At 37.3% G+C, this 22,142-nt stretch overlaps 2 protein-coding genes across 22 annotated transcripts in view; one reads left to right on the top strand and one right to left on the bottom strand.

Annotated features, from left to right (window-relative positions):
* Positions 1-9,245, top strand: part of sgip1a (SH3GL interacting endocytic adaptor 1a) — a 123,559-nt gene extending 114,314 nt beyond the window's left edge. For all 21 annotated transcript variants that reach the window (XM_055212231.2, XM_055212230.2, XM_073870217.1 and 18 more), the window contains 4 exons: positions 105-307; positions 4,236-4,300; positions 4,423-4,587; positions 7,163-9,245. In XM_055212231.2, the coding sequence (XP_055068206.2) occupies positions 105-307; positions 4,236-4,300; positions 4,423-4,587; positions 7,163-7,185 (456 nt within the window). In that variant the 3' untranslated portion in view covers positions 7,186-9,245. The remainder of the gene's footprint in view (positions 1-104; positions 308-4,235; positions 4,301-4,422; positions 4,588-7,162) is intronic.
* Positions 9,246-15,638: 6,393 nt separating this feature from the next.
* Positions 15,639-17,359, bottom strand: insl5a (insulin-like 5a). The gene is made up of 2 exons (XM_055212251.2): positions 17,062-17,359; positions 15,639-16,055 (listed from the first exon to the last, which is right to left on the bottom strand). Exons 1-2 carry the CDS (start codon positions 17,255-17,257, stop codon positions 15,910-15,912), a joined length of 342 nt encoding a protein of 113 aa, XP_055068226.2. The 5' UTR covers positions 17,258-17,359; the 3' UTR covers positions 15,639-15,909.
* Between the last annotated feature and the right edge of the window lie 4,783 nt (positions 17,360-22,142).

The raw sequence follows: 22,142 nt of genomic DNA, 5'->3' as shown, positions 1-22,142 counted from the left end.
TGCGGCACAATATTTTTGAGTCACAACCCACAAGTTGAGAATTTCTGTATTGCATAGCTGCATAAGATGTGCCATGTATCTTCATTCCTGTGTGTGTTCATCAGGTGTTACCCAAAGGTCTACAGTCCACTCCTTTAAATCTGGCAGTGAGCTGGAGGTGTGAGCCTACCAGTACAGATCTGAGGATAGACTACAAATACAACGGTGGGGCAATGACTACACCTGTCGCGCTCAACAATGTTCAGTTTCTCATCCCAGTGGATGGAGGAGTAAACAAACTGCAGGCTGTGCATCCCACAGCTGCATGGTGAGAGACCAATAACTGAACGCATAAAATATTATAAACTTAATGGGCTGTAAAAAATAATGGGGTGGTACTAGATCTGGTGTTTAAAAATCCCAAGGTCTTAAACTTGTTAAGTGCTTGGCACAAGTATTAAAGGGGACATATCATGAAAATCTGACTTTTTTCCATGATTAAGTGCTATAATTGGGTCCCCAGTGCTTGTATCAACCTAGAAAAGGTGAACAAGATCAACCCAGTAACTTAGTTTTGGTAAACCAAGCATGTGACAAAATAGGTCATTGAAATTTGGCTTCCCTTGTGATGTCAGAAGAGGATAATACCACCCCTTAATCTGCACTATCCAACCACGGCACTGCATTTAGTCCACATATCAATTCATTTGCATTTAAAGGACACACCAAAAAATGGCACACACCTACAAAGTGCCAATTGTAACTTGATATAATAAATTATCTGTGGGGTATTTTGAGCTTAACTTCACATTTGTATTCTTGGGACACCAAAGATTTATTTGACATCTTAAAAAAGTCTTGTGAAATGTCCCCTTTAAGAGCATCACAGAAGTCGTTCTATGGTCATGCAAAGCCTCAGGGCACTAGCCTCTTTGGAGGACTCTTCTTATTTTTTCCTGACTTTACATACCACAATTGCAATAAACTTAAGACAAAATAATTGTGTACCTAAAGGAAAAGATTGATCTTTTCTGAGGTGTAACTTATCTATACAGTTATTAAATGTCATTTGAGGTGAAGCAGTATGCGTGTTCATGAGAGAGTTTAAGACAGACAGAAGACTGACCTCTGAGCCAACTCTACAAAAACCCATTGCTTCAGTTCAGAAGACTTTAAAAACTGTATGGCTTAGTTTTTGATGGATAGATGCACTTTTTTGGAGCTTAAAAATGGGGCACTATCCAATCCTATTATAAAGCTGAAAAGAGCCAGGATAATTTTTAAATATAGCTCTGGCTGAAAGAAGAAAGTCAGATACACCAAAGATGGCTTGAGGGGAACTAAAATATGGGCAATTTTGTATTTTGGGACACACCGATTGGCTATGAGCTACGTACAGACGCATTTGATAGACATTTGGTAAACCAGGCCTCAAATACAAGAAAATGAACATGTGGTTCCCAGACCACGTCTCATTCTCTATGAGACTGGTCTGGTGTTAGCCAGGCTCGGGATGGACACTATTGACCAAAATTCATATCTTTTTAATTTTGGGATGCATGATACACGATAAATATCATTTATACACGATAAATATCTCTGTATTTTCTGTAAAGTGGAATAGATGTTTACATGCAAGTCAAAGCCTCATGTAACTACTAAAACTAAAATAGCTTATGATGAAAATAACATTTCAAAACCTGGTTTTCCTCCATGTTGGGACAGCATTGTCTTATACTTAATAATAATAATTTGTTACATTTATATAGCGCTTTTCTGCAGCACTCAAAGCACTTTACATGAATGGGGGAATCTCCTCAACCACCACCAATGTGCAGCATCCACCTGCCGATGATTTGTATATATGGGGATGATTAGTAGGCCAATGGGCAAGGCCTGGATGCCAGGGCACACCCCTACTCTTTATCGAATGACATCCTGGGATTTTTAATGACAACAGAGAGTCAGGACCTCGGTTTAACGTCTCATCCGAAAGACGGTGCTTTTTGACAGTATAGTGTCCCCATCACTATACTGGGGTGTTAGGACCCACACAGACCACAGGGTGAGCACCCCCTGCTGGTCTCACTAACACCACTACAAGCAGCAACCTGGTTTTCCCAGGTGGTCTCCCATCCAAGTACTGACCAGGCTCAACCCTACTTAGCTTTAGTGGGCAAGCTGTCTTGGGCTACAGGGTGATATGGCTGCTGGGTGATTCTTACCAATATATATACAGTATATCCAAAACTCGAGATAGCGCCTAGCCCTATGTTATATACCTTGTTTACACTGTCAGTCCATATCCGATTTGATAGACTCTTCAGATCCAAACTGTTCAGATACGATCTGTGCGTCCTGTTGCATTCTGTCTGCACTCTTTCTATGGTAATGACGTTGTGCTGGCACAACCTCTGCTGTTGTAGAAACTATATTCCCCAATACATGGACTTACCCAAACACCCCTATCATTTCGTCAGAAATGGACTGTTCCAAAGTTCGCGCTGGGGTTGGGTTTACGTGACCTGACAGCATGCCGTAACAAAAAAGCTACAGAAGAGCGGTTATACTGAAGTGGATTTCCAGAAATGCGATTTGAGAAGGATTTCAAACTTATTTCATGTGCTTTTTGGCCGTTCACGCGTTCAAAATGCGATTTGATTCTAATCAGATATGCACCAAAATCGAAATTTGGACTGACAGTGTGAACAAGGTCATAGTCCCTTTTTGTGTTGTCTCATCCAATATCTTGGTAGGGAAAAAATGCCGATTTACATTCAAAACTCAATATACCGCCTAGCCCTATAGTATGTTATAGAGGCTTTTTTATGCATTATCCTTGGGCCTCTTCCATTCAAAGGCTCCTGAGCACTTGGTCGATCAGCACAGGCCCTAATCTTGTTTTAAAGGGACACTCCACTTTTTTTTTAAATGTGCTCATTTTCCAGCTCCTCTAGAGTTGGACGTTTGATTCTTGCCGTTTTGGAGTCCATTCATGATCTCCGGGTCTGGCGGTACCACATGGCTTGGCATGATCCATTGAATTTGGTTGGACCATTGGCGTTGCGCTCAAAAATGACCAAAGAGTTTAAATATTTTACTTATGTAAAACTTGACTCTTCTGAAGTTACATCGTGTACTAAGAACGACATAAAAAGTTGGAAGTTCAGATTTTCTAGGCAGATATAGCTGGGAAGTGTGCTCTCGTTCTGGTGTAATAATCAGGGAGGCTGCAGGAGGTGCAGTGGTGTTGCACAGTGCCCGAAAATGGTCCCCTGCTATTGAAAGTTACCAAAGGGAACCATATTCAGGCACTGCGTAATATCATTGTGCCTCCTGCAGCCATGTTACGGCAACAAAGTCCTTGATTATTGCTGCAGAGTGAGAGTGTGGTTCCTGGCTATGTTGGCCTGGAAAATCGCAACTTTTAATTTTCCGTCAGCCTTAGTACACGATGTAACTACTGTCAAGTTTTAAAGGTCCCGGTTTTTTTTACCTTTGATTATGTTTACAGTGCGCAATATAACATGTGTTCATGTTTCACGTGTAAAAAACCGTGATATTTTTCACACAATTTACTTATCTCTATGGCACTGTTTTCAACGTCCTAAAAACAGGCTGATGTCTTCCTTGTTCTATAAAGTCCCTCCTTCAGAAATACGTATCAAGTTCTTTTTGTGTAGTTTGTTTAGTGTGTTGTAATTCGACAGCAGCTTAGCTTGCCGTTAGCTTAGCTGGTGACTGTATTCCTGTGTGCGGAGTTTAGTCAACAAACTGTTCTACTGACGTCAATAAAGCAGGAAGTAGAGGGCTGTAGTCCAAACTGGTCGTTCGCTGTAGGCTTTGAAAGGCGAATTCTATTAAAGAAAATGTATCGCCTGGCAGTGAACTTTCAAGCTTTATCATTTTGCAGGTATTATTTTTGCTTTTATAGCATCATTACACCCAAACTAAAGTAAAAAAAATGGGATTAGAAAGAATGTGACCTTTAAAATAGGAAAAATATCTAAACTCTTTGGTTATTTTTGAGTGCGATGCTTATGGTCTAATCAGATTTAATGGATTATGCTAAGCTAACCTAAAAGTTGTAGCGCCAGACCCGGAGATCAGCTGAATAGATTCCAAAACGGTAAAAATTAAATGTTTAACTCTAGGGGAGCTAGAAAATGAGCATAATTTTAGTGAAGTATCCCTTTAATAGAGAAATTAGATCTTTTTAGCGGATTACCTCAGTTTTCTGTACTTGATCTTTAAAGGAATGCAGAGCAGCAGAGAATCTTGTGGAAAATTCCAGATATTTCACAGAAGTCTGAAAATGCAGGTGAGATTCATAATCTTAAGTAGAACTCTGAATTTGTTATGTATGCATTGTTTATATATATATATATAATATTACATATCAATAAACGTACACTTTCTTTTTACTTTTTTATTTATCTCCAGGAGTGGGATCTCTGCTGGCTCGTTTCCAGCTTACTGATGGTCCCAGTAAGCCCGCTCCAGTGGCAGTACAGTTCACCAGTGAGGGCAGCACTCTGTCAGGCTGTGACATTGAGCTTGTTGGCCTCGGATATCGGTTTTCACTCATCAAGAAGAGATTTGCAGCAGGTAATGTAAACGCATTAACCTAAATGCTGTTGTCAGAAACTCATACAAGACATCTGATAAAGGAAATGTGCATCTCTTGGTTAATTTTGAATGTGCTGCTAGCATGTATAAAAAATATTCCAATACTTGTATAGAAGAGAACCACGTGTAAAAGTAAGGGAAGCCTTTAAATAGTTAAAGGATTGGTCCATTTTCTTAAAAAAAAATCCAGATAATTTACTCACCACCATGTCATCCAAAATGTTGATATCTCTCTTTGTTCAGTCGAGAAGAAATTATGTTTTTTGAGGAAACATTTCAGGATTTTTCTCATTTTAATGGACTTTAATGGACCACAACAAGTAACAGTTTTAATGCAGTTTAAAATTGCAATTTCAAAATACTCTGAACGACCCCAAGCGAGGCGTGGGGGTCTTGTCTGGCGAAACGATTGTCATTTTTAAAAATATGCACTTTTAAACCACACCTTCTGGTCTATCTCCGATGACGCGCCAACGCGACCTCACGTAATTGCGTAATGCCGTGGAAAGGTCACGTGTTACATATATACGCCCATTTGCAGACCATTTTAAACAATAAACTGACACAAAGACATCAATTAGTATCATTCGACATCAGTTTTGGTGCCCTAAGCATAATTCCTTTATAGTGCCCCCCACCCCGACCCTGAGAAAAAAAAGTCTGTTTTTGCAAGTTCAATTTTTTATTACCAAACATATAACTTAAAAGCAGAAAGTAAAATCTTCACAGCTTTAGCCAACACACACTACACATTTGAAAGTGCAAACTTTTATAGAATAGCAAAATAGAAAAAATTACCAAACTTAAATTATCAAAATAATCCAGACATGTTTATCCCAAGTACAATGTCACTTTAAATAAATTACATTAAATAAACATCAATAAGTAAACAAGAATACTCTGTATTCTTAAATAAAACAAAGATTCAGAGAACTAAGTGTCACAGTAATGTTTGCTTCATTTCATATATATAATGACGTTTTATATTTATATATTTAAGAGGAATTGTTAGCCTACCATGTGCACTGACTTCTAACGTTAACTTTTACTGAGAATATATTAACCACCGTCACGTCAAAATAAACCACAAAATAAACTACGTTACTGCTCAATATCTAAAGAAACGTAGTAAAGAAAGTAACAGCAGCGTCAGTTATTTGTAAACCGCATATGCATAGGTAATGTTTTACAGTAAAATCTCAATTTAGCTTGCACTGAAGTGATAAATTATAACAACATAGTTTGCTAACATAATGTCAGCACTGCAAGTTCGAGGCGCATTACGATTAGCAGCAGCTGCAGCCCATGCACATTTCCCTTATTTAGGATTTATTAAACATGATGGACTTACCTGCAAGTGATGCACGGGCATCATCCCGCAGTTTCTTCTTTTTTCTTTTTTCCGATACTGACTCCTGCTGTCTTTTCGGGGCCATTTCCAAAAGTTGCCTACTGACTGGCCGTTTCTCAATCCGAACGATGCAGCCTGCGCGAGGTCGCATATGCAGGCTGCATACGTCATCAAGTCTGGTTTATTTCGGTTAACTGAACATTACATTAGCAAGTCATGAGCATATTACAACAGTTTACGATTAACTAAGAATAATAGTCAACTTTATAATCGTTAATATTACGAAATGAGAACGTTTTGATGACGTATGCAGCCTAGATATGCGACCTCTGGAGGCTGCAGCCTTCGGATTGAGAAACGGCCTCAAACTTCGTCATGCGCCCGCGCGATCAACCGGCACGGACCATCAAAGGCTGGGGGGCATACTTTCTATACCAGAGTAATTAAATTATCTCGTTCCCCCTTTTTTGTAATATACACATGGATAAAAAGTGCCTGATATTATTTATATAGGCTAATGAAATAATTTCAGCATTAAAATTTTTTTTCATTAGGCTATTATTTTTGGTGCCCTCTCAGCACGTGGTGCCCTACGCACAGCGCGTGATGCGCGTTATGGGAGCGGCGGGGCTGTTCGACATACAACAACGTCAAAACCGTCCTCTTTCTCCACACTTGTGAACACTGGGGCAGAGTTTTGCATTCGTCATCTGTGACCTCTTGATGTGATGACGTATTGCGTGAGGTCGCGCTGGCGCATCCCTGGTTTAAAAGTGCATATTTTTTATTTTTCTTGTCAAAAATGACAATCGTTTCGCTAGATAAGAACCTTATGCCTCGTTTGGGATTGTTTAGAGTCCTTTGATACTCCGTTGAAACTGCAATTTGAAACTGCATTGGGGTCCATTAAAGTCCATTAAAATGAGAAAAATCCTGGAATGTTTTCCTCAAAAAACATAATTTCTTCTTGACTGAACAAAGAAAGACATGAACATTTTGGATGACATGGTGGTGGGTAAATTATCTGGATTCTTTTTAAGAAAATTGACTAATCCTTTAATAGTAATAGTAATAATAGTATGAATATTGGTGTAAATTAGGATAGTGACAATTTTCTGAGTACTTTAAATTAGTATAATGACAATGCAGTATCAATGCAGGTTTCTGAAAGTAAATTTGTGTACATGTGTGCGTTTATCCTAGGAAAATACATGGCAGACAACTGAACAACACCTTGCAAGTCTGCATATTTTGGACCAACTATGACAATTCAAAACACAGGACACACCACAACCCTGACTTGTACTTGACCTTACGAGTGAACCTTTGTAGATGTACAATACAGGTGGACCTCACACACACTCCAGCAGTATTAAATGAGTTGCATTACACAAATGTGGACCGTTTTAGGGTGTACTTTATATTTGTGAACTGTATTCACATCTGTATTACTGCAGTTAAATAGCCCGGGTTTGTTCATAAGGTTTAGCCTCTATTTCTGTCCGATGTGGTGTTGGCTGTGCCTGAACCTGAATTCTCTGTATCCCACTTTAAATGTGGTACAAAAAAATGTAATGGTTTTATTACTCTGTGCATTAGGTTCGTCAAAGGTATCACATTTCAAAACAATGTAGGAAGAAAATGATCTAAAATTCTTTTGAGGGTCTGTTTTAAAACATACTGTAATTGAGCCTTCTGCCACAAGATGGCGCTGTATTGTTGCATGTCTGAACAGGATTTGGTATTGCTTGTGAAAAATTGGTCATAAAAAGAATTCAGGAATTTCACCTTCATTCAGGTTAACTTAAAAAATTGGAAAACAATAGAAATTTTATTATGTCAGGATTTTTAGACAGCAACGGCTTTAAAAGTCTCCTACACCCCAACCCCAAAAAAACAAATTTCCGTAAGAAAAAAATCATTTTAAATCGAAAATATATACAGTATATATATATATATCTTGAAAGCCGTGAGTGTTTTCTTGTACTATTAAATAGCCTTTCTGTTGTTCCCAAGGGAACAGTGTTAGTCATCAGAGTACATTTACGTCATTCTATTTTTATTTATTCATGATAATTTGTTGTAAAAAACAAACAAACAAACAAAATAAAAGTTACACTGTATATGAATAGACTTTGAATGGTATCACGATTTAGGACTTTTTGTTATTTGTGTAGTTGGTTAAGCTGTGTACAGTATAATGCTGAGGTATAATTTTTACATTTATTTCAGATGGAATTTTTTTAACTCAAGTGCAAAAGAAAATTTATGCTATAGGCTATATATGGGTCGGGGTAAACATTTCAAAACTGAAACGGGATGCTATATCTACCTAGATGCATCAAGCTTAATGTTATTACAGTGTTATGTATAGCAGCACTACTGTATTAGTTAAAACATGGATTGTCAGCTTTTGTTTCTTCTTTATACATTCACGCAAATGTGTTTGTATTCGGCCTCTACACCCCACAGCACATAGCCTACTGTATTCCCGAGCATGAGCCCATATCCCACCACCCCTGCGCTTGAGAACACCTTTATTTCGCAAATGGTAACGGTCTCTGTGAGATGACGAGGTTATTTTTTTGAGTGGTTAAATGACCAAATCACTTTTTCTTTCTTTTTTTCGTTCATTTGTTTGTGTATATCCAGAATTGTCCTGTAAGAGAGAAAATAAGCTGAATATTTTTTAAATGTTAAAACTTATGAATAAAGTGAAAAATATTGTTTCTTGTGGAAAAACGAAAAGATAAAAAAACACTGTGTTACTGTTTAACTTTCCGGATGCTCTGATGTTTAATGTCAAGAACAAACATGACGTTGAGTGTCTGATGTAGACGTCGTGATGGCTTGGAGAGATTACTGGTGCTTTGTGATTCATGGGTTTGTCTCCATCTGCATAAACACTGCATTGTATATTTTCTGACCACTGTAACTATAAAGGGTTTTTAATTGCACTGAGTTAAATCAAAGAAAAACTCCTATGAATTCAATTCAGTGTAGTGCTTAAAAAGTACAGTATGTCTACATGGTTCAAAGTGAAATGTCGGTCAGATGCTCAGACGTAAGAAATCTCATGTATGTGGATGTGTGTGAATGTTGCATTAGTGTGAAGCGGAGTTTGTGAGTGTGCTTGTATATGTGTGTGCGCGCGCGTGCTGTCTGGTAACTGTACACCGTCTCTTCCCAGCGACATGTGCAAGCTGTGTTTGTACAAATACTATTGAAGATCTGAGATACTGAGATAACTTTGCTCTTTCCAAAACAATAAAATATATAAGCCTGATGCATTGTGCGTTATGTCCGTATATGTTTTACAAAAGTGTACTTTGGTATGAAATGCTCAATTGTATACACTGTCAAAAAAAGGTCAAAATACAGTGAGGAAAATAAGTATTTGAACACCCTGCTGTTTTGCAAGTTCTCCCACTTAGAAATCATGGAGGGTCTGAAATTGTCATTGTAGGTGCATGTTTACTGTGAAAGACATAATCTAAAAAAATCCAGAAATCACAATGTATGATTTTTTAAATAATTTATTTGTATGATACAGCTGCAAATAAGTATTTGAACACCTGAGAAAATCAATGTTAATATTTGGTACAGTAGCTTTTGTTTGCAATTACAGACGTCAAACGTTTCCTGTAGTTTTTCACCAGGTTTGCACACACTGCAGGAGAGATTTTGGCCCACTCCTCCACACAGATCTTCTCTAGATCAGTCAGGTTTCTGGCCTGTCGCTGAGAAATATGGAGTTTGAGCTTCCTCCAAAGATTCTCTATTGGGTTTAGGTCTGGAGACTGGCTAGGCCATGCCAGAACCTTGATATGCTTCCTACAGAGCCTCTTCTTGGTTATCCTGGCTGTGTTCTTCGGGTCATTGTCATGTTGGAAGACCCAGCCTCGACCCATCTTCAATGCTCTAACTGTTCCCCAAAATCTCGCAATACATGGCCCCGGTCACACTATCCTTAATACAGTACAGTCGGCCTGTCCCATGTGCAGAAAAACACCCCCAAAGCATGATGCTACCCCCCATGCTTCACAGTAAGTGAAGTATGTAAGTCTTGGGATGGTATCCATCATTCTTCTTCCTCCAAACACGTTTAGTGGAATTATGACCAAAAAGTTCTATTTTGGTCTCATCTGACAACATAATTTTCTCCCATGACTCCTCTGGATCATCCAAATGGTCATCGGCAAACTTAAGACGGGCCTGGACATGTGCTGGTTTAAGCAGGGGAACCTTCTGTGCCATGCATGATTTCAAACCATGACTTCTTAGTGTATTACCAAAAGTAAGCTTGGAAACGGTGGTCCCAGCTCTTTTCAGGTCATTGACCAGCTCCTCCCGTGTAGTTCTGGGGCGATTTCTCACCTTTCTTAGGATCATTGAGACCCCACGAGGTGAGATCTTGCATGGAGCCCCAGTCCGAGAAAGATTGACAGTCATGTTTAGCTTCTTCCATTTTCTAATGATTGCTCCAACAGTGGACCTTTTTTCACCAAGCTACTTGGCAATTTCCCCGTAGCCCTTTCCAGCCTTGAGGAGATGTACAATTTTGTCTCTAGTGTCTTTGGACAGCTCTTTGGTCTTGGCCATGTTAGTAGTTGGATTCTTACTGATTGTATGGGGTGGACAGGTGTCTTTATGCATCTAAAGACCTCAAACAGGTGCATCTAATTTAGGATAAAAGTGGAGTTGGACATTTTAAAGGCAGACTAACAGGCCTTTGGGGGTCAGAATTCTAGCTGATAGACAGGTGTTCAAAAACTTATTTGCAGCTGTTTCATACAAATAAATAGTTAAAAAATCATATATTCTGATTTCTGGATTTTTTTTTAGATTATGTCTCTCACAGTGGACATGCACCTATATTAGTATCTCAAAAGTAGATATTAAAACCAAATCTGTACCTAATGGAACATATTACATTTACATTTATGCATTTGGCAGACACTTTTATCAAAAGTGACTTACAGTGCTTAAGCTATACACCTTTTGCACTGCAAATACAATGCTCTATTACTGAGCAATACAGGAACACATATTATGATCTTTTTAAGTATTTGTCAAACTTAGGAGGTCTATTAACAGAAATGGAATATAATATTTATAAAAATGTTTTCAGTGGTATGTAAGACCTTATGGGCCCTATTTTGATGATCAAAGCGCATTGTCTAAAGGGCACGGTCTAAATGGGCATGTCCAATGCCACTTTTGCTAATTTAACGACGGGAAAAATGGTTTGTGCGTCAAGCACATGGTCGAAAAGGGTTGTTCAAATTTCTTAATGAGTAATGGGTGTGTTTTGGGCGTAACGTGCAATAAACCAATAAGAGTCTTATCTCTCATCCCCTTTAAAAGCCTGTTGCGCTGGCACTATGTCTAATCCCTATTTAGATGACGGACTTTGTAAACTGAAAAACTAAGCGGAGAAAGAAGACCCCCAGTTTAAGAATGATGTTGAAAATTTGTTGTTTTCATTTTATTGAAATTTTAATTTTTTGGATTAAAACCTTTAAAAGCCGTTTTCTTTCAGTCATAGAAGTACAAATAGCAGGCTTTTAATTTCTGTAAATGTATTGATATCCTACATAATCATTGTAATCTCATAAAATAATTTGCAAATATGCAAGAAAAGGTTTGTACTGTAAAAATACAAAGAAGAGATAAAGAATTTACAAAGGCGAGGAGAGCCGAAGCGTTTCAACACTAGAGTAGCGCCATGGGATTTTTACAAAGCATTACTTAAAATGTTTCTCATCTCACCATATCCACAAGTACAGAGTCATCATATTCAATAAATCCATAGGGTAGCATTTAAAAACAGTTGCATTTGTTTAAAGCAAAGCATTTATTTACTTAACAGGCTACAGGTGAAGCAGCTCTTTATGCCTTCTAACATCTCATAATTGGTTTTCATTTATGTCCAGGAGACTAAATAATAATATTTTACATTCAATCCTTTAATCTTTCATTTTTAAAAGCGTTTTTGTGCTGCTGCGCATTCATGTATGTGTTAAGCAAACCTGCGTTGTCGTCCCGTTTATAGGTGCATAATTTAATGCGCTCTTTAAATAACAAAAAAAACATATTGCGCCACTGACTTTAGACCAGGTTTTTGTTGGTCAATGGCGTAGTCTATTTTAGTTGCCTCAAAATAGCAACGCGCCAACAATGCGCCTTTACACACCTCGTTTTCAGACCAGAACGCCCATGGGTGCAACATTGGGCGCAAATGCATTGCTATTTAAACAACGTAACGCTAAACGTAAAAATGATCATTGCGCCGGGTTGAAACTAGCAAAAGACACTTGCGTCGCACATTGCGCCGGGTGTATGATAGAGCCCAAAGTTTGTATTATTAGATATGTTTTTATTACCTTAGAATGAGACGTTTTTATCTACATCCACTGTGGTTCCCCTTGGAGGTCGCCATTTTGCACCGCCATGTTTCTACAGTAGTCCTAAACGGACAAATTGTCCTATAGAGCTCGTTTTGTTACTATGTTGTCGCAGATGATGACGTGTTCGTCCTGAGGCGGCTACCATAGCTTTATTATGCGTTTCGAAAAGGACGAGCAGTATTGGAGAAAGTTACTTTTAAAAATAATGCATTACAATATTAAGTTACTCCCAAAAAAGTAACTGTGTTACTTAGTTACTTTTCATTGAAAGTAATGCTTACGTTACTTTTTAGTTTATAGCATTACTTTTTCTTGCCTGAGGCTTGATCTCTTTCAGGCCTTGCAGGGTTTTTGATGACTGAAAAGTTCTGCATTCAGAAAGTGCATATTTCATCACAAAAATGTCCAGCTCTGGCCTGCCATCTCAGTTTCTGACTCAAACTGGTCCCACACAGGCGTGTACGCATAGAGTGCAAAATCTGACTACGTTTAGTTTTATTCGGTACATCATTTTTTTTATTGAATTAATTAAACTAAAAAAGTAACTCAAATATTAATGTGTACATTTAAAAAGCAATGCGTTACTACTTGTTACTTCAGAAAAGTAATATTATCACATAATGCGCGTTACTTGTAATGCGTTACCCCCAACACTAAGGACGAGTAACCTTTGGGGTGAGCTGTTGGTTGCAATTCACAGTCTCACAGTTAGATGCTGCTAAAACTCCATAAAATTCTTCATGCCCAGCTGCACTACTTCCTGAACTTCAGTCAGCTCCTTGTTTCCTGTCTGCCATTATTGGACTAACTGATTAATCCAGGTGTGTCTGATTATTGTTGTTATGACTAGGTCAGGCACACCTGGATTAATCAGTTTGTCCAATAATGGCAGACAGGAAACAAGGAGCTGGCTGAATTTCAGGAAGTAGTGCAGCTGGGCATAAAGCCTATTGGACCTTTAAACCAGCGGTTTTCAAACTGATGGTGCCAGTTTTATGATATTTTATAAAATACATTGATTTTTTAAATAATTTTTGTGTAATTAAACCTCGGAAGAATAAGGCTATTAACCAACATTACTACACTGTATAATTAATTGTGCTTTGTTTAATTCAATTAAATTCATACATTTTCTTTGGCGGGCCACAAAGCGAAAAACCGTACACAAGGGGGGCCACATGACGAAAACGTTTGAGAACCAACAAACTTTAAACAAAAAAGTCACCTTACACCACTATTTAAATATGATAGACTTATTTTTATGAACAATCCTTTTTTACAGTGACTATTCAATTCAGTTTTATTTATATAGTGCTTTTTCCAATTGTTTAATTGTTTCAAAGCAGCTTTACATCAACACTGAAAAAAATTATTTGTTTAATTTACTCAATTTTTAAGGTAAGTGGTTGCAATCAATTTATTTAAGCTACATTTAAACAAAAAAAGTAAAATAAAATAAAAAACTTTTGTTTAAATGTAGCATAAATAAATTGATTGCAACTACTTACCTTAAAAAAGAGAGTAAATTGAATGAATAATTTTTTTCAGTGAATAAAGATAAAAACTAGGGGACAGCAAAAATAGCACAGTACAGCGGGTAAGATTAAACCATACTAGTGACTGTAGTAATAATGTAAAGTATAGAAGAAAGTTAAGCCAATGTCAGCTGACTGAGAAAAAAAACTAATTTAATATAGGGGGCAAAAGTGGAGAAAAAACCCTTTATAGAGAGCCAGACATAGCTGATTCTATAAAGGATAGGATAGGCTATACTATATATTATATATTATACAACAGTTCTTTCTGGTTCTCGAATCTGATTGGCTAAGAGATATACGATATTGTACTGATAACGGCACTGTAACCGCTTCACCTTTCGTATTATTCCGCCACCTAGTGAATGGAGGTCCTAAGCAGGCTCATCTCTGAATGGAAAAACACAGACGCGCTGTGTGAATCACTCTCCGTGTGTGTGTCTCATTAGTTTACTAGCTCATAAATCAGTCTGTGAATCCCCAATCAGAAGTATTATTCCGTCAAAGTTCAGCGCTCTTGGATGTTACGTTAAAGTTAATGGGAGAAATGTCTTGTCACATCGTGTGGACGCTTAACACTTGGAAAGAGGAATATAAACACTCGTTTTTTTCTGGAGCTATATCTTTTATCAGAACGCGAAAACACCGTGGAACTGCAGGTAAGCCCCGCAGCTTTTAAATGTGGACATTGATCATTTACTTTATCGTGACGTGACTATTAAAACATGTTATGAGATATCGCCACTGGTATATTTATAAGCAGCATGCAAAAACATCTCTCTGACACTTATAAAAAACCGTTTTGTATAGTACTGACAAGAACGAAGTTCAATAATAATAATCGAGTGCTCGTATCGCGTTAAGAATAAATGAGAAAGCAATAGTAACGTTACACAAGTATAGTTTTATTAACTTTTACCTCGCGCCAAAACAATAACAACACAAAAGACACTAAATATGAATAAAAAACAAGTACAAGTTTGATCATGACACCAAATACTGCTGATTTGATCTCATTTTGACGATCATAAACAAACAAGGCCAACATGAGAGCCAGGGTATCTCTGTTAGAGATGTAGCCCAGAGAGGGCGGTGGTCAGCGGGGCGAGTGAACACTGATGTCCGCTCATGCTTTGGTTCTCATTCGTACCGAATCTCACTAAGCAAACGTTCAAACAGGCGCTATCTTTACTAATCGACTGCAGATTTAAATATAATACAGATACATTCTCGACTGAACTAATCTTAAAACTACACTTTGTGACCAAGAAACGGTAATATAAAGAAACGGCTTTTCCGTCCATTGAGTTGTTATGAGCTTCAAAGCAGCCGAAAGTTTTACCTGTCATTCTGGCCGCCCTCAAATCCGTGGCGGAAGAAGTAGTTCTCAAACAAAGAGGCTTTTAAAATAACTCCGTTGTTGTTTTCTAGTTTTCGTTTTTCAAACGTGTGCCGTCGAACTGTTGTATAAAAGCAATATCGCTCTCGGAGTCGTGTGATATAGCTCTATATCATCACGGCTGTGATTGCCTCCGGCACTCGGCCTGCGGCCTCGTGCCTCTGGCCTAATCACAGCCGTGATGATATAGAGCTATATCACACTCCTACTCGAGCGATATTGCTTAACTATAAAATAACATTTTTTATATATTTGGTAGATTAACTATATTATTGTACACTGTTAATGTCAACACTTTCTAAAAAGAAAAACACTCAAAAAAGGAAAAAAAAAACTTTGCATATGCCACAACATTTATTGACAAGGTTTGCAAATTATAACATTCACAAATTAAAAATACCTTAAATTCTGTTTTTCTACCCTAACATGCAATGTCACTTTAACAGAAAAATAAAAATAACAAAAAATTGACATATAAAGTAAATGAGCATTATCCATCATCATTTTCTTACAAAAAATTAAGACATTGTATACTTTATAAAGAAGCCTTATATGAATACAGAACAATACGAAAGAAAACAAAGACACACATATAAAAATAAACATTCAGCAGAGAAACGCAAGGTCGCTCTTCTTGCAGCCAACGTGACAACACATGTTCGTCATCACATTATTCATGTCTCTTCTGGACACGTCAGATCCCAAACCCTCACTTAGATCTTCGGCGCTACTTGGATCATCATTCAAAACCCCTGTGACATTTCAAACAGAATATTTAGTTAAAATGTTATCCTGTTAGTAAAAGTAATATTTAAAATGATATTCTACAATCTTGCACCTTAAGTATGTTAGGTAATGGTACAAAAATGTATCATGTGAAAATTACTTTGATAAGTGTTTTTCCCCAATTTAAAATCACTGTTTTGTTTACCAATTTAAAATTGGATATGTTATTTAAAGGGGATATAGGGATAGGGGATTTCTAGGATTATATGGCATTTATAAAATGGCATGTTTGCAGACTGATGATAAGGACTCAGATGTTCCCTACTTTCCATACTTGAACTCAAGTTAATATAATATCAGAAGTTGTTAATCTGTTGACTTGATAAGACTTGACCGCACTGATAAAATGTAATATGATTAAAGCAGTGCTCTGTTAAATATCAACAGGCTTGATATATAGAGGAATAGAAACATGGATTTTTTTAAATGTTACAATTAATATTCATATTAGTAAAACATGATTCACATATTACAGCATGAAATATTTGTATACTTATGCATATGGATATATATGTAATCTACACAATAATACATAAAAAAATGCTGTAAAAATTGTCAGTTTATGATCCCTTTAGTGACATAACCATTATTAACATATCAAACCTAAATACAAACACAACAAACATACATGGAAACCATAACATCACAGAGGTACATTTGAAGAGTTTCGTTGCAAAACGAGATAAATCCATTTTTTAACATTTTTGTCAAAACATGTTTATTATTATGTTATCATGTTATTATTTTGTTTTATGGTGCTACTTAGCTGTATTTTTTAAGTTATGAAGGTTTAAAAAAAAAAAAAACTGCAGTTGAATTGATATTAATTGGAATGCACAACCAAAAAACGAGATTTCTGAACAATTAAAAAAAATGGTGGTTATCTCGTTTTGCAACGAAACTCTTCATTTGTTTTAAGACATGGGAACTGACAACAAAAGCTTTGTTTTTCATGTGTAGTTTAAAACTCACCTGGCTCAGCTTCCATATCCTGCACACTGCTCAACCTCCTCCATCTGGATCCCCCACAGGTGTAGACGACGGCCCTGATGAACTCCCGGCCACACAGCTTGACAGTTCTTACCTGCGCCTGCACCTCAGATACGCTACACACAAACCACAGTAGCAAAACTGGCAACAACAGTGTTGGTGAATTCAAACGTCTCATTGTGATTTCACTCCCGATCTGCCCTCAGCTTCTCCTACTGTGTCTCTAAACCTCTCTTTAAACAATTGTGATCATCTCATAGGACGCCACCCCAATTTATGGATGCATCTTGTTTGGGTCATGCCGGTTCATCTTGACCAAACCCCACCCATTACTTATTTCGCTTATTTTCGCCCCCTCAAGTCAAACAACTTTATATTTACGGTTGTTTCCAATGATCGATGATTGGAAAACAAAGAGCAGCAGGTATTTAGGTGCTTTACTGCCCCAATCTGGAATTAAATTACATCCTATGGGACGAGTCGTTGTCTCTTAACATCTCCAGTTTAATGGTCTTGTTGCAGTGATATTCTGCTTAATGAATGGATAATCTAGTCACATAAAGGCCAGCACTGCTCCCCGAGCAAAACAGATGTCCAATGTTTGCTGATTTGACCATCAAGTTCTGTTCCCTTAAACTTAGATAGCCTATGAGAAACGGTACTGCAAATGAGCAATATGGCTATGATAAGCCATTATGGTTTTATGGCTGAAGTGCCTCCTGAGATGATAAATACTGACAAAATCACATCTAAAAGTTTCAGTTAGACATCAGGTTTTACACAGAAAAACAGTAAGTATTATTCTAATACAACAGTATATTGCTAAATTATTTTTAATGTTTATCAAAAAATTAACTGTTTCGAGTCTAATTTTTTCTTCTATATAAATGCACCTTTTATTTGCCAAGCTGCAAGGTACACTGTAAAAATAATATCAAATCAAAATATATTTTCATGTTACTCTAACTTATAAAAACATTTTGTTAAGTTATGTCAAAACTTAAAATAGTAGTTTGAATTAACTTGCAAAACCAAGTTGTTTTAACTTCATGCTGCATTATTTTTATAGTTTCTGTTAACAACTTTAAATTTCTTTGTTCTGATAAACACGAAGGAAGATATTTTGAGGAATGTTTGTTACCCAAACCGTTCGTGAGCCCCATTCACTTCCATAGTAGGAAAAAGTAATACTATGGAAGTAAATGGGGCTCACGAATGGTTTGATTACAAACAGTCCTCAAAAAAATCTTCCTTCGTGTTCATCAGAAAACAAAAATTTACAGTGAGGAAAATAAGTATTTGAACACTCTGCTATTTTGCAAGTTCTCCCACTTAGAAATCATGGAGGGGTCTGAAATTGTCATCGTAGGTGCATGTCCACTGTGACAGACATAATCTAAAAAAAATCCAGAAATCACAATATATGATTTTTTAACTATTTATTTGTATGATACAGCTTGCAAATAAGTTTTTGAACAACTGTCTATCACCTAGAATTCTGACTCTCAAAGACCTGTTAGTCTGCCTTTAAAATGTCCACTCCATTTATTATCCTAAATTAGATGCACCAGTTTGAGGTCGTTAGCTGCATAAAGACACCTGTCCACCCCATACAATCAGTAAAAATCCAACTACTAACATGGCCAAGACCAAAGAGCTGTCCAAAGACACTAGAGACAAAAATGTACACCTCCACAAGGCTGGAAAGGGCTACGGGGCAATTGCCATGCAGCTTGGTGGAAAAAAGGTCCACTGTTGGAGCAATCATTAGAAAATGGAAGAAGCTAAACATGACTGTCAATCTCCCTTGGACTGGGGCTCCATGCAAGATCTCACCTCATGGGGTCTCAACCATCCTAAAAAAGGTGAGAAATCAGCCCAGAACTACACGGGAGGAGCTGGTCAATGACCTGAAAAGAGCTGGGACCACCGTTTCCTACTGTTGGTAATACACTAAGACGTCATGGTTTAAAATCATGCATGGCACAGAAGGTTCCCCTGCTTAAACCAGCACATGTCCAGGCCCGTCTTAAGTTTGAAAATGACCATTTGGATGAGTCATGGGAGAAAGTCAAGTGGTCAGATGAGACCAAAATATAATTTTTTGGTCATAATTCCACTAATCGTGTTTGGAGGAAGAAGAATGATGAGTACCATCCCAAGAACACCATCCCTACTGTGAAGCATGGGGGTGGTAGCATCTTTGGGGGTGTTTTTTTGCACATGGGACATGGCAATTGCACTGTATAAAGGAGAGGATGACCGGGGCCATGTATTGCGAGATTTTGGGGAGCAACCTTCTTCCCTCAGTTAGAGCATTGAAGATGGGTCGAGGCTGGGTCTTCCAACATGACAATGACCCGAAGCACACAGCCAGGATAACCAAGGAGTGGCTCTGTAAGAAGGTTTTGGCGTGGCCTAGCTAGTCTTCAGACCTAAACCTAAAAGAGAATCTTTGGAGGGAGCTCAAACTCTGTTTCTCAACAGAATTCGCCTTTCAAATCCTACAGCGAACAGCCGGTTTGGACTACAGCCCCATACTTCCTGCTTTAATGACGTCACTAGAACAGTTTTTTGACTAAACTCCTCCCACAGGAATACAGTCACCAGATAAGCTAACGGCAAGCTAAGCTGCTATCGAATCACAACACACTAAACAAACTACACCATCAGAACTCATTACGTATTTCTGAAGGAGGGACTTCATAGAACAAGGAAGACATCAGCCTGTTTTGAGGACAGTGAAAACCGCTATACAGATAAGTCAATTGTGTGAAAAATACAGCGTGAAACATGAACACATGTTAAATTGTGCACTGTAAACACAATCAAAGCTTTAAAAACACAGAAAGAACGGGACCTTTAAACATATTCATGGTCATGTGGATAAACAGTCACAATACACACAATGCAGACAGTCACATTAGCAAAAGTGCAGGATCCACTTCCTGCTATCAAGTTTTAAAAGCTCTCTGGTGTATTTGTTTATGTCAGCTTAGTTGAATCTTTATTGCTAAATTGTTTGATTTACACTAAAATGCACAAATTGTAGGGTGTTTCTGAGAAGTAACAAAGAACAATAGTTCAGTAATGACAGTCATTTGTAAAAGTGTGATGGGATCTGATGTCATCATTCAAATATAATGTGCCGAGGGCAAGCAGTAAAGAAACTCTATCCATTAACACACATGACACATTTCAATTGACTAGTCTTGCACAGTGGTTCCCAACCGTTTTCACTTCAAGGCCCCCTAGTTGCCCACAACAATATTTGAAGGCCCCCCACTCATCCAATTTTTCCAAATAAAATTAACTATAGCTTGGAATGACTAGATAGATGTATATTCGCTAGGGGAGAAACGGGGCAAAAGTAACGCGGGACGAAAGTAACAAAGCGATTTCTTCCGAGCCCTGATAACATTTCCATCCCAAACTATGACAGCATATTTACCACACAAACCCTTGACAGAGATGACAAATATTGCGTTATTTACTCACCGTTTTCCACGTGTAGATCCAGAAAGGTGATTTCAACCATGATAAGTAAATTTCTAAAGCGGTCGTTGCAAGTGTTATCTACAGGTTATTTAGTGCTCTTCTCAGAGTTTTTCAAAATAAAAGTAAATCGGGTTTAAATGTGAGGAGATCCTGGACGAAAGTAACACTTGTTTATTTTGTCCCGCTGCTATACTGTTGCATATGTAAAAAGTTTATATTATTATAATTTAATTTAATTTAATTTTCATAATGTTTAAACTGTTGATTTTTTTTATTCTCAACAATTTAAGTTTGTACTGTCGGTTGCTTTTGAAACATTTGATAAAACTGAAAATGAAATTTCATTATTTTTTACAAAGATAAATTACAAAATATGTTTGCAGTTACATATTACCGAGGTCATAGTCATGTATATTTAATAAAAACAAGTGTTACACAAAAAATCTATCTTGTTTTGTTGTGTTAATTTTGACCCACCTGTGTGTTACTTTCGCCCCTGCAGGTGGGGTCGAAAGTAACAATTCACTACTTAAAGGAATATTCCATTTTCTTAAAAGAAAAATCCAGATAATTTACTCACCACCATGTCATCCAAAATGTTGATGTCTTTCTTTGTTCAGTCGAGAAGAAATTATGTTTTTTGAGGAAAACATTGCAGGATTTTTCTAATTTTAATGGACTTTAATAGACACCAACAACCAACACTCAACTCAACACGCAACAGTTTTTTTCAACGGAGTTTCAAAGGACTATAGACAATCCCAAACGAGGCATAAATGTCTTAGCAAAACGATTGTCATTTTTGACAAGAAAAATAACAAATATACACTTTTAAACCACAACGTCTCGTCCAGATCCGGTCGTGATGCGCCAGGTGACCCCACGCAATACGTCATGATGTCAAGAGGTCACAGAAGACGAACTCGAAACTCTGCCCCAGTGTTTACAAATGTGTTGAAAGAGGACCATTCCTACGTTGTTGTATGTCAACTGATACTAATTAATGTCTTTGTGTCAGTTTATTGTTTACAATGGTCCGCAAATTTGCGTTTTATATATGTAACACGTGACCTCCCTACGTCACTACGCCTTTACTTAGGTCGCGCTGGACCGGACCTAGACGAAAAGTTGTGGTTTAAAAGAGCATATTTTTTAGTTTTCTTGTCAAAAATGACAATCGTTTTGCTAGATAACACCCTAATGCCTCGCTTGGGATCGTTTATAGTCCTTTGAAACTCCGTTGAAAAAAACTGTTAAGTGTTGAGTTAAGTGTTAATTGTTGGTGTCTATTAAAGTCCAAAAATCCTGCAATGTTTTCCTCAAAAAACATAATTTCTTCTCGACTGAACAAAGAAAGACATCAACATTTTGGATGACATGGTGGTGAGTAAATTATCTGGATTTTTCTTTTAAGAAAATGGAATATTCCTTTAAGTTTAAAGTGAAATTATACTGAAGTCGTTTGACATTTTTACAAAATTCCACCTGGCATTAATAGACCACACTTGTGACCACAGCAAAAACATATCTCTGTCTATAACATTATCTTTTAAAATAAAGTTTTT

The sequence above is a fragment of the Misgurnus anguillicaudatus genome, chromosome 8, assembly GCF_027580225.2.
Source record: "Misgurnus anguillicaudatus chromosome 8, ASM2758022v2, whole genome shotgun sequence".
NCBI lineage: Eukaryota > Metazoa > Chordata > Actinopteri > Cypriniformes > Cobitidae > Misgurnus > Misgurnus anguillicaudatus.
Note: the sequence above shows the minus strand (reverse complement) of the source record. Positions and strands in the feature narration are given on the sequence as shown.